We start from the raw sequence: 13663 nt of genomic DNA, 5'->3' as shown, positions 1-13663 counted from the left end.
TTGTCTGCTTAACTGTAAACACTTCCTTCCATGCCTCACCTTTCATCTAATATAATAAATGAAATCTGTTACGTAAATTATCAAAAATAGTAAACTTTCAGTTCATATAACAAACAAGGTTTGTTATATGGAAAAGTTTGAATCTCCTAGATATAACAGATTTTTTTATATAACGTCATCTCCTTTTCCCCAACTAGTTCACTACAGCGAGTGTTTACCGTATAACATACTACTCAACAAGCTGAAATTGCCATACTTTAAGAAAACATTGAAAAAGAAGTAGATACTATGAGTTGTTATCCTGCCTAAACAAAGGCATATATCACTGAAAACAAATGACATCTGAGAGAAATGAGTGACATCCTTTTGCCTACTTTGATATGTATTTCTCAATGTCACGTCCCACGATGGGAGTCATCATCATAGGCATTGGCTCTGTGGTGGAGAGCCAGTATGAGTAGTCGTTCCGCTGCGAGAAGTCACAAACATTGTTCAGGTTGCAGAAGAGGTACGGCATTGTGCTGAACTTCCTGAGGCAACTTCCTGAGGCACCTGAGAAAAAAGGACAAAATTATATGCATGAAAGTTCTTAGTTTTCAAATACCTTTGTCCTTATTTGGAAAGTGTTAATATTGTCAGGTGCTGCTGGTGGTTCTGTAGCAATTATCTTGGCTTCTCAATAGTAAACTTTCTATTTAGTGAACCTATATTTAATGAAAATGATTTACAGAACCAAATAAACCTCCTAAACCCAACAACACTTATTTTTTACTTCCATGTGGTATGTTTCATGTTATGTTTCAAGTTAAGTTAAAACAAATATTTTCTAAACTAAACAATGGACACTTTCTATTAGAAGTATCAACTAATGTAAATAATCTTTTGCTTTTATTTTACATTTTCGTTATTTTTTATTTATTAATAAATACCTTCAGGATTTATGACTTGGTGTTTTCCCAATGACTTTGTTAAATAGTGGGCTCTACTTTATCTGAAAAGGGACTAGGAAAAGATGATGATAAATTGTGATACTGTTAATGATTGAAGAGGACACTCTTACATGTATATTAAAGTGGAGTGTTTTTTCACTTTTCTTGAAAATAATGGTCCTACAGTGATTAAAAGGTGCAAAATCATATAAAAATAAGTTTTGAAAAATCTTAGATTTCTCAGATAATATCTTCTGCCTGCACACGTAGCTAAAAATCTGATTGTTTTCGTCAAAAATTTTTTTTTAACATAATGCTTAAAATTTGTATTTCAAATAAATGTGTTTCCTACAGTGATAACATTTAAGTGCAGTACCCTCCCGAGTTTCACGCTTGCTTCCTTCCAAAAGTATAGCGCTAAACTTGAGGATCGCAAAACTCGGAGCATTGAAAACACTGAAAAAGTGCTTATTTTTTCTGGCCCGTGGAGAAGCTGACCTTTTATTTTCACTTCACTCCCTTGTTATCTCAAAATATGTATCTTGGAAAAAGGAAGAAAATGGGAAGCGAGAACGAGGGAGTCTCCATGCAAGCCCCCTTCCCATCCTGAGTACCTCCAAGCAGGATCTATCGACTTGCTCAAGCCACGAACTCCGTGGGGGTCCCCTTGACCTCCTCCACTCAGGATTGTCTCTTACAGACACAACCCGATGAGTAGGATCAGCTTCTGGATAACGTGCCACGTGCCCATCTAGCCGGACGAATCAGTCCCACAGTAGTCACTGGTTTGACACAAAGTCATTCCTGTGATATCCCGTGATTCTGCGTAGACATTTATTACCAAAGGCATCAATCTGCCTCTCCAAGTCCCCCTTTAATGTCCGTGTCTCACAGCCATAGAGTAAGACAGGGAGCACAAGGGACTTGAAGATCCGGATCTTTGTCCTTCTACACAAGTATTGACAACATATACTTGTGCTGAGTGAGTCCATAACACCGTGAGCCAAGCAAGTCCACCGTAAGAAGTGCCGGATTTAGGGGGGGTCTGAGAAGGCCATGGCCTCGGGCCCCGCACCCGAAAGGGCCCCATGTCAACAAGAGTCACGCACCTGAAAGGCTACAAGGACATCCTGGTCCCTAGGAGAGAACTTTTTTGAGACACGGTAGTATTAGGAAACAAGTATTTGGTTAAGGTGGCGACAAATAAAACAAAAAATAAATAAAAAAATAAATAAATAAATAAAATAAAAAAATTACTTGTACAAACAGGATGCTCGTATACCAAGTCACCGCTCGTAAACCAAGGCATTTTTTTGTGTTTTCTTTAGCTCGTAAATCAAAACACTCGTACACTAAGGCACTCGTAACCGAGGTTTGACTGTACCTTGTTCTTGGCCTTGGAGACCTCAAGTCCTAAGGGCTTCACCTTTTCATGCAGTGACTCAAGAGCCATCACCACAACTTCATGAGAATTACTTGATCACTGGCAAAAATAAGGTCAGTGACCTTGGTATTGCCAACAGATGTGTCACAATGACTTTGATCCATAACTCTACCTAATACCCAGTCCATACAAAGGTTGAAAAGTGATGGCACATGAACACAGCCCTGCCTCCCTCCTGTGTTAAGAGGAAGAAGCTGGATACACACCCCACCCCACCCCTTCACAGCACTCTTATTCCCAGAGCACAGGCCAGTCACTATGTCATGCCCCGAGAGTTTATTTTTCTAATTCCCAACACGTCCTCAGCGTGTATCAAAACACACGAGAAATTAATCAAGATCAGGGTATTCGCCGGCTGCCTGGGATTGAACCCGCGACCAGCGTGACGGGAGAGCCACTCCTTACCGAGTCGGCCAAAGAGGTACCCCACTCGCCTAGTGGGTTATGGGAGGCTCCCTTATCAGGCCCAGTCGCTGCACTACAACTAGACAAAGGATTCATGCAGAAATTTCACAGAGTCACAGAAGATCCCTGAGTGCCTCACAGTCTTCTTGAAATTGATGCAGATAGGCTACCATCATCTCCTATTGAAACTCATGTTGATGCTTTACCAGTACCAGCACTCACTTATCCATAGGCACTCTATTTGCACTTTTATCAATGTAGAGTTCATTAGTCCATCTTTTCTTTGTAGGAGTGAAGGGGTGATGGGGATAACTGGAATGAAAGACCATACCTAGATCCTGTCCATGAGCACGGTGGTTCCCCATCACATGAAGGAGAGAGTAGCCTTCCCACATCACATTTGTGCCAGCAGGGCAGGTGGGGGTGAACACTTCTTGGGAGTGTCTAGTGATAAGGTAGCCTCTAGACCGGGGTGGGGGACCAGGAGGAGCCGGATCACCAAACTCACCGGGACGCCCTGAGGGTAAAAAAATTAACATAACATTCTCAGCATTATATACATATACTATTTACCTTTACCCATCTCCTTCCTGAACCTGAATTTATTCAATTTGCACCCACTGCTATGGGTCTAATAACTTTTCCAGGGTAAATATTTTATCAACATCAGCTATATTAATTCCCTTAAAACCCATTTAAAGCCCCAATAAGTCACCACACAATCTATGGCTTTAAAAAAACATAAACTAAATTTCAGTCCTTAACCATATGGTAATTGAGATTCTGGAATATTTAACGACATAGTAAATTTCTTCAGTATTCTACTGTATGGTTAGTTTTTAATATTTTCCTGTATGGTACACTTCTTCAAACCTTCATTGCATGGTGAGTTTCATTAATCTTTACTATTTTGTAAGTTTCTAAACCATAAATCACTATGGCAGTATTAGAAGAATGAAATGCAACATATACTTGTATGCTTTGCTAAACTTACAATAGTTTGTTTTAATAAGCAGTTTTCCTAAATTTATATATCAGTATTCTTAATCCATCTTCTTACAAAATGCTATTATTTTTACTCTTGCTTTTTATCTATCATTTAATTTTCATGTTAACAGTTTATTTTCATTATGAATAATTTTACTACATATTTTACTTCTATATTTTATGCATCAGTGTCAGCCAAGATGCCATATTACTTTTGTATTTTATAAATACAATGACCTTGTTATTAATTAACAATTATTATTATTATCATTACTCTTACTATTATTTTTTCTTCATTATTGAATTGTTATTATTATCATAATTATTATTGAGAGTCCTTTTAAAATATTTTGTATATTCTATTCCCTGTATTGAGTGACAAAACCAGGCACAGCACACACCTGGCACACCCTGTGGTCCTGGCACGCCATCTATGCCAATATCTCCAATGGGTCCCCTGGGCCCTGGCAATCCCGGTGGACCAGGCCTCCCACCGTCACCGAGTGTACCCTTGCTGCCTTTCTCACCATCACGGCCTGGCTTGCCCATGAAGCCAGGAGGGCCAAGGCTACCTGCAAGGAGGGCAATGTCACAACATTAAGAAACTGAGAGCTGGCATGATACAGGAAGCCCTCTCCCTCTCTTATAGTTGAGGTGTTTAATAGTTTCATATGAAGATAACTGAAATTATTAATGGAAATGTGAAGAACATGATACATGTTCCAGCCACTCACCAGCATTACCACGGTCACCTCTCTCCCCCGGACGGCCTGGAATTCCTGGGAGGCCTTCAACTCCTACATCTCCAAGCTCTCCCTAGAAGAGTAAGGAGTGTGGAACACTTCTATATAGTTGCATTCTACCAACACACAAAATAGTATAGTAAAACCCTCAGTATCCAGCAACCATGGGATAAGAGAGGTGCCAGATAAGTGGAAATTCTCAATACTTTGGGTATATTCTGAAAGGTTCATATGTAATTTCATTCAACCAATCATGTTTACACAGCTACTATATGTTCAGAAATGCCATTTCCCCTGCTTGCCAGAAATGTTAAGTTTACATATCCTATGCCGGGTTTTAAACCAATCTAACCATCCATGAGAGAACACATTTTATTTCAGTGTTCAGTATGCCTTGTATTACGTGCCTCGTCAATCAGGAGTGGGCCAAAAAGAGTAGCACCTTCAGACATTTGCAGATAAAACCACTCATGTAATGCCTGATCCAACCAAGGGTGTGGAGTCTGGTAGAAAAAATTCTGACTCCGACTTCAACTCCAGCAGCGAGTTTTAAGTTTGCGACTCTGACTCAAACTCCTCCCCCTCCCCCCCTCCCCTTCCCCCTCTGCTGCCATACTGTGGTAGGCAAATCAAACCCAGCCACACCACAACACATACCACACCCGGTCACACTACATGACACATCACACCCGGTCACACCACACCACACACCACACCACACATCACACCCAGTTATACCACACCACACAACAACTAGCCACACCACTCTTTCCACACAGCCAGCCACACCACAGAGCATCATACCAGCAACACCATACATATTACAAGTCACACCATGTCAAACATCACACCCAACTAAACCACAGAATGCCAAGTATATGATATCTAGCCACACATCACAACCAAACACACCACGCAAAGCCACACCTATATCCAACAGTCCCCACACAAATTAACACATCATGCTTAACCAAATCATACCACACATCATGTCCAACAACACACACCACACCAATCCCAGCCACACTATATACCACATCACACCACAATAACCATGCCACTCCACACATCTACCAAGCAACCCCAAACCACACATCACACTCATACACTTCACACCACACATCACATGCAGTCACATCAACCCACACATTACATCCAGCCACACTATGCCACACATCACACTCTGACACCACACAACACATCACATGCACCAACACCAACCCTTACATCACAGCCAGTCACACCACACAACACATAACATTCAGCTACACTACACCACACAACACACCCAGCCACACTACACCTCACAACACATCAACCCACACTACACCACACCACACCAGTTACATCAGCCTTTTTCCAAGGCTATATAATTATTTTACAATATACGGCCCCTAAATTCCAAAGGCACCATCTGCCATATACGGAATAACCTATTTCATATGCAGGTAAGTTGGAATTCTTTAAAAAATAAATAAAGATGATTGTAGTATCAACAGACATGTATGTACAAGCTTTAAGAACAATTATGTACAAAATTGTAAGACAGTAAGCCAATGCACAAGGTAAAATACCCATGGGTGCCAACTGATTGATCTTGCACTGTATGAGAATGGATGGACAGAATACTACTGAACTTTATAAGAGGTGGTTCTCATAGGCTCCGCTAAAAACAAGTTAAGAGCAGCTAACCTTTGGACCGATATTTCCAGGCACTCCCTGCAGCCCTGGAAGCCCATCCAGTCCTCTGTCCCCTTCTCTTCCTGGTAGGCCTGGGAACCCTGGGAAGCCTGGCTCTCCGGGCAAGCCTGGCTGCCCCGGGGGCTGCGTGAGGCCTTGGAAACCTGGGTCACCTCGCTCTCCCTTCAGACTGGAGGGTAAAATGAAAAGGGAGTATGATATATACGCAAATGGCGATGGCTCAAATGGTGAGGTTTCACCGTATCTCCTTTTGGAAAAAAAGCAGTTTATACACCAAAAATACGGTACTAATGTTGGTAAGATAATATGAATTTCTATAAAACCCAAAGGTACACACAAACATTTCTGTTGCAAGTCATGCCTGTCAATTTAGCAACTGGTCATATTTAAAATCACGACCCCAAGTCTCTGTCCTTACTCCACAGGCACTATAAATAGGGCATACTCATGCATTGCAGGATAGGTTCCTACACAAGTGACAAGACTAGCTGCCTCTCTCCTACTGACATGCTCCTCAGAAACACTCACCCTATAGATCCTAGGTTGCCTGGTAGGCCTGGATGGCCCCTCACACCCTGGTCTCCTGTCTGGCCTGCCTGTCCATTAAGACCGGGCAGCCCATTCTGTCCTGGGTTACCAGCAAATCCTAGAAACAGACAATAGTTGGGGTGACTCATCTTATACAAGCGAGATACATAGTATTACAACAAAGTTTGAATATGTAGAGACAGTTTTATGAAAGCATGGAAGCATGGAAGGTGAGGTGAGGGAAAGAGCACTGAAGGGCAGGCAGGTAGTAAGTGTATTGGGGAGAGTTATGAAAGGAAGAGTAAACATGGAGGTAAAGAGGGGAATAAGGAACAGTGACGTGCTGCCAATTCTGTCATACGCATCAGAGACGTGGACATGGAATGCAGCAAAGCAATCGAGAACGTAGTCAACAGAAATGAGTTATATAAGAGGTGTATGTGGTGTTTCAGGATGTGCTGGAGAAAGCCTGTATGAGAGGTTTGGAATTGGTGTGACAGCGAAAAAAGTGGACTTTGGAGTGGTTGAATGGGTGAAGCGTGGTACAGTCACAGCCAGTGACACTCATACACATGGAGCTGGGCATGAGGCAGATTTCCTCATCCTCAGCCTTTCTCTTTTAAGTCCACTCAGAGTCTACCACCATATCCACTCCCAACCCATCCTTCCCCTCCTACACACCTACCTGCACTTCCTAGGAGACAATAAGAGGAGCGTGGAATAAGATGGGAGAGAGAGTGAGTGAGTGTGTGTGAGTGTGTGTGTGTGTGTGTGTGTGTGTGTGTGTGTGTGTATTTACCTAGTTGTATTTTACAAGGCCTGGGCTTACGCTCATGTGGTCCCGTTTCCATATCTGTATTTTTCTAGTTTTTCCTTAAAGTTATGCACACTCTTCATCAATACTACATCCTCACTTAGTCTGTTCCACTCTATGTAGTCTCTTTACTTTAATACATTTATCATTACTCTCATTAGATGTATCATACATTGAGGCCACAGACAGGGGGTTCCGCAATCTCTTACTACATACGAAATGAAAAAACAATAATTATAAATTAGTTGTGCCCTCATAGGTTCAATAACTTACCATGCTTCAGACTAGATAGCATAGTTATCCAAAACAATTTTCTAAAGATGACAACCCACAGAAAATGTCTAGTTGTCTTTATGGTACAGGTAACTCTCAATTTACACGAGTTTGGTTTATGCGTTTTTTAAATAACGTGGGGTCCAAAATCCAAAGAAATGTTTAATTTACACGTTTTTTCACTTATATGCGATATTTTATGGAGTGGCCACCAGATGTCTCGCGCAACTGGACTCACACGGCGCCGCGGCTAGTCGGCCACACAGCTGAGCTCAGTTCTTCCCTCGCGCCACTTGAACAACAATACAGTACCCATGCTGCCATGCTACTCAACAATAGGGGTGGGCAGGTACCGGTACCAGTACTGGTACTAACAGTACCAGCTATACGGTACGGTATCGGTACCAGACTGCTCGGTACCGGTACCAATACTAGCCAGTCGCTCATGGTGTCCCTCAATTCTTCCTCACACGAGTGAGGCTGAGACTGAGTGCCTGAGTGAATATCTCGGTGATATGGATATTCTCTCTCTCTCCACTGAATGAAGTGAATATTTATTTTCGATAGAAACCTACCTCTTGTTTGATTTACATTGTTTTTGATTTACGCGACCTCTTCAAGGACACAATACTCGCATAAATCGAGAGTTACCTGTAACAAACTAATCAAAATATGACGTGTTTATACGACATTGGATTACGCGCTGCGAGAAGCATGATGATTTATACGTCATCAGATGGAAGAGGTTAAGAAGAGAGTATGACTCACCTTGGTCTCCTGGCTTGCCTTTACTTCCAGCCTGAGTCCCTCCAGGCAGACCCTTGGCTCCTTGTGGACCATCAATGCCAAAGTTCCCAGGTTGACCCTTCTGGCCAGGGATGCCTGGACGACCAAACCGACCTGGTCTGCCTGCAGCACCTTCCTCACCAGCTTCACCCTTCCTGCCAGGAATTCCTGTAGCATAAAAAAATAACAGGCAATTAGTTTTGTGCTGACTAATTATATGAAATTATTTTGCTTTATCTGCATATTATTGTGACTTGAGAACTGGAGTTTTATCATAAAAAAGTGACCTCCCAAGCAACTAATTACCCCTCTCGCACGCCATAAGTTTCAACAAGTTTTCTTTTCCGCGCCCATTTCAAACATTGGGTCTCTCGCCGGTCGAGGCAGTTTTTTTAGCGCGCCAAATTTTTTTGTTTCTCAGCTACTTTCTTCCCCCAAACCTGCATTTATCATTATACATAATATATCAATGGTTTCCTTATTTGTTGTAGTTTTTCCTGAATCAATAAAGAAATAATAATATTAATTCATAGGACCATTTATACACATGGAATAAAGTGCGCATAAACAATTTTTCTACTTAGGTCAAGTTCCCACCTCCATAACTAAAACCTTTGTGAGTCAACTTTTCAAGGTAGATGTATTTATAATAGCAGAATTTTATCAGGATTCTTATGGTTCCTTCAAATCTCCAATCGGACAATTAGCACCATGAAACATTTGCGGAAAAGTAAAAATATTGAGAAGAGTCTGTCTTTCATTTTTTTTTTTTTTTTTTTTTTTTCCTGTCCTCCACGCTGTCCCATTCCGTGCCTTCATTTCCTTCTGAATCTAAGTCTTTTTCGCTCTCATCACTTTCTCTCGCAAAGAGGGGAATGCTTTCTGTTTCACTCTCACCACTTCTTTCACTGAGTGGGTAATATTCCTCATGTTTCAGGGGCCTCCGTGCCATTACGTATCTAAGCCCTTACGTAATTCACAAAATATAATACCCTACTGCCTGTAAAGGGAATAGAATACAAATTACACCCAATCAAATCACCGTATACGTATAACATTATTATCACTGTTATGCGGAGGGCTGCATGGGTGCGCGGAAGCCCACAAAAAGTTTAAAGCCCACAGCAGCAAGACATGTAGATTGACTGATGAGAAAGTGACCGGAAACTGTCTTTGTTTTCTCAACTGCGCTCAAATCTGTGCACGTGGAGAGTGTTGCCAATTAGTTCATTTCGGAGAGGGTGAGAAAACTTATCCTTAAACAAAAAATGATGCGATTGGAGTGAATATAACTATTTAAAAGTAATATTTTTGTTCAACTTGACGCCAATAGCGTCACGGTGCACTTTGCCCCTAAAATTTTTTACATGCTATTGGCATCACGGTGCGCGAGTGGGTTAATGTTAGCATCCAACTGTTCGATCTTTCTCTCTACAAAAAAAATATTTTGAACTTTTATCTTACTGAGAATTCCATATACAATCTGGGAATTAGTCCCCTCAGTAATGTTAAGTGTAATTGTTGCACAAGTGATTATTCGTAACAACTATCTTGTGGTTTGAGATAATTTAACTTCCCTTAATTGCTACTGTGCACTTTTGATGTCTCATCTATACACTTCTCTATACCTCCTGTAACCCCACATCCAAGTTTCTGAACTTCATCCCTATTCTGTCCATTGGCTTAATGCTATGGTAATTCCTTTACTCTTTCCTTGGATCAAATCTAAAGAGGCCACTCACTTGTCTATGATCCAAGTATGTCTGGAAGGGAGTATCAACACATATTGTGAGCTAAACTGACATTTTGATTGATTTCAAACTTACCTTGTTAATATATTTCCTGTTTTATTTTTATTTTCTTATATATTTCCCTTGAAAGAAAGAAATATCTTACCCTCAGGCCCTCGTCGTCCTCTCTGTCCCTCGTCACCAAGCAGCCCCACTAATCCTGGCCGTCCACTGAAGCCTGGCTGACCATCATTACCTCGAAGGCCCTGAAAAATTTGTTTGGTAAGTAATCTCTCTCAATAACTGAAGTTGCAATAAATTGCAATATAATTTGAGAATATTCTGTACAGTAGCTCCCAAAACTATCTTTAACGTGTGGTGCAAAAAATCTCATAATGAATATTATGAATCATGCTTCCTAATCACTTGTCTACTTGGTAAAGTTGAGAAGCATAGTTCGCATTGTTTAAGTCGTCGAGTTGGATAGAGCAGTGTATAAAGGAGAGATGAGGGAAGATTAGAGGCAAGAGGCAATAGCAAAGAAACCAGCATGAGAGACATGGAGTTAAATCTTGAACACAGTAAAAGGGAGGCAGAATATGTTTTCAGTAGCTAAGCAGATGATAAAAGACAAAAAGACTTACAAGTAGTAAAGCACAGTAAACCCTCGGTACACCAGACCCACTTTTAATGGATTTTGGATAGTATCGGAAAAGCCGCCCAAATTTTTCCACTCTGCCCGGGAATCGAACCCGGGCTCTCTCGGTTGTGAGTCGAGTGTGCTAACCACTTCACCACGAAGCCCCCGTACCAATGAGGAGTATAAGGATAGTAGTGGCACTGTAAGAAGGACCAAGAGCAAGGGTGAGAGCAGCTGGAGGAGCCTCAGACACTTTGAGATAGGTGTAAAGGTGCATCTGAGCTCAGGCCTCAGTCCTCTTTTGTTTATTGTAGTAATGGAGGAAGCCACCAAAGAGTACAGAACAGAGGATCCATGGGAGCTGCTGTATGCAGATGATTTAATCTTAACAGCTGAGAGAAAGGAGGATGTTGAGAAAAAATTTATTGATTGGAAACAAGCTCTAGAAAGAAGAGGTTTGAGGGTTAATATGGCCAAAATAAAGATAATCATAAGAGGTAAGAAAATATAACAAAATACACAACTGGGAAGGTTTCCCTGTGGAGTGTACGGTGGTGGAATGTGAGTAAATTCTATTCTCTGCATTGAAATGTGACAAGTGGTGACATAAAAGATATTCAGGACCGAGAGAACTGAATAGAATGGTAGATATCTGCTGTCTAGCATATATAAGAAGAATCAATGGAGAGGAACTGCCAGACGAGGAAGAGGCAGGTACTATAGGAATGGATGGTGATGTAATAGAAAAAGTTAAAAAAAATGCTATCTTGGCAATATGTTAGACGGCGAGGGTGGAGTGGAGGGAACAGTAAGATCGCAGATAGCAAAAGCATGGAGGATGTGGAAAGAAATAGCAGGTCTGCTGATAACTAGGAGCATTCTACTGAAAAACAGAAAAAATGTATTTGAACAATGCATAAGATCAGTATTCATATATGACTCTGAGACATGGGGTTAAACAAGGAAGTCGGACGATGTGTTGGATGGCTGTGATCAGAGAATATTGAGGTATATGACTGGGATCACATGGAGAGATAAGGTGTCCAATGAGGAGGTGGCAAATAGATGTGGAATGAAGATGAGAACATTGAAAGGAATGTAAATTCTGTATTTCTAATAAGAAAACTTCATACCTTTATTCCGGGCAGGCCAGGTAGGCCGTCTCTTCCCTGGGCACCTTCTAGCCCTGGGAAGCCTGGTTCACCCCTTTCAGCTGGCTCCACCCCTATCGTGATGCCTGGTAACCCGCGATCTCCTTGCTGGCCCCTAACACCCTTGAAGCCATCCCTTCCACTAAAACCTTGAGGACCAATGCTGCCAGGCAGCCCTGTGGAAAAAGGCAATGTAAAGCAATGACTGTCTGAAGAAAGTGGGAACAGTAATCAATACACTCAAAGATGAAAAATAATGTATTACTGAGGAAAAATTGAGATATGAGGAAGTGATCAAAGAAGATGAACTAGAGTTGTAACTAATATATTTGGAAAATTAAATGTGAACACAAAACCATCTTCTGCATCTGATGCAGACTTAGCTTCCAGCTTTGTGGCATATTTTGTAAGCAAAATAACTTTATATGAGTTGGGCGAAGCTTCCCAATGAATAATTTTCAGAGGTACTCTTAACAGCAAAACACTCAAATAATGTCCTCTCATCATTCTATTCAGTAGATGCTAACACAGTCTGATCTTGCATAAGAAACCTGTCCACTGGATCCTGTAAATATTTATCTAAGTCTATACAGCAAGTCCTCAAGTTATGATGTATGTGACTACCTCTCGCACTTATTACCAGGTCAATAATATTAGTATAGCAGTTAGCCCTTGCTTTTACAGACCTCTATACAATGAATTTTTACTTTACTGAACTTTTGGGGACAGTCTGGTATATGCAGAGATTTACTGAACCCTGCATATGCAGGGTTTGGGTCAGTTGTAGGCCTATCAAACATGTACACGAATGTCGATCGGCGTGGTGGAAACAAAGCGGACCAGGCAGCGTGCATGTAGGCAGTTTAGCTTTGTGCATCTGATTGTAAACACCTCCTCTATCATCCTTCCATGCCTCACCTTTCATCTAATATAGTGAACAAACTTTGTTATACTATATGGAAATGGTTCTGACCTTGTTATCATTTCTGAACAGGGAAAAAGGAACTTGGTGTCCTTCGGTGCCTCAATAACTCAGTTTCTTCATTTGACAACTGAACACAATCCTTATATCTATTCCTTATAGTTTGATAACACTCAGATGTCCTCTTTTTTACAATAAACTTATTTGTTCTGTCCTTAACTCAAAATCTCAACAGGAAACTTCATACCTCATCTCTTTACATATCAGCTTCCTCAAGGTTAGATGATCTGTATAATCTCCAGCAGTTTTTTTTCCCCCCTGGCAGATGCTCACCATATACAAGGGTCTTGTCTGCCCTCACATGGAAAATGCATTTCCTGTGTATGGGGGGAGTTCCACACACAAACAATGTCAAAGACTTTTCATCTTTTCAAAACCTTCCTCTTACTGACAGTGTAATATACCTCTTACATTCCACCTCAATGTTGCCTCTTTATCTTCTATTAATATGTTTATGCTGACTACTCTTCTGAACTTGGTAATTGCATGCCTCCACCCCTCCCATGGCCCCATGCCAATAGTTTTCTACTCTAACTCATCCCTAAACTAT

At 41.2% G+C, this 13663-nt stretch overlaps 1 protein-coding gene across 1 annotated transcript in view; it reads right to left on the bottom strand.

The window, feature by feature from the left end:
* LOC126984226 (collagen alpha-1(IV) chain-like) overlaps positions 1-13663 on the bottom strand; it is a 58360-nt gene that overhangs the window by 2371 nt on the left and 42326 nt on the right. The window contains exons 21-29 of the mRNA XM_050837775.1: positions 12114-12307; positions 10507-10606; positions 8593-8778; positions 6738-6855; positions 6201-6378; positions 4500-4581; positions 4167-4337; positions 3110-3295; positions 375-552 (exon numbers count right to left, since the gene is read on the bottom strand). Coding sequence (XP_050693732.1) covers positions 375-552; positions 3110-3295; positions 4167-4337; positions 4500-4581; positions 6201-6378; positions 6738-6855; positions 8593-8778; positions 10507-10606; positions 12114-12307 — 1393 coding nt within the window. The remainder of the gene's footprint in view (positions 1-374; positions 553-3109; positions 3296-4166; positions 4338-4499; positions 4582-6200; positions 6379-6737; positions 6856-8592; positions 8779-10506; positions 10607-12113; positions 12308-13663) is intronic.

The sequence above is a fragment of the Eriocheir sinensis genome, chromosome 56, assembly GCF_024679095.1.
Source record: "Eriocheir sinensis breed Jianghai 21 chromosome 56, ASM2467909v1, whole genome shotgun sequence".
Lineage (NCBI taxonomy): Eukaryota > Metazoa > Arthropoda > Malacostraca > Decapoda > Varunidae > Eriocheir > Eriocheir sinensis.
This window is presented reverse-complemented; position numbering and strand designations above follow the sequence as displayed.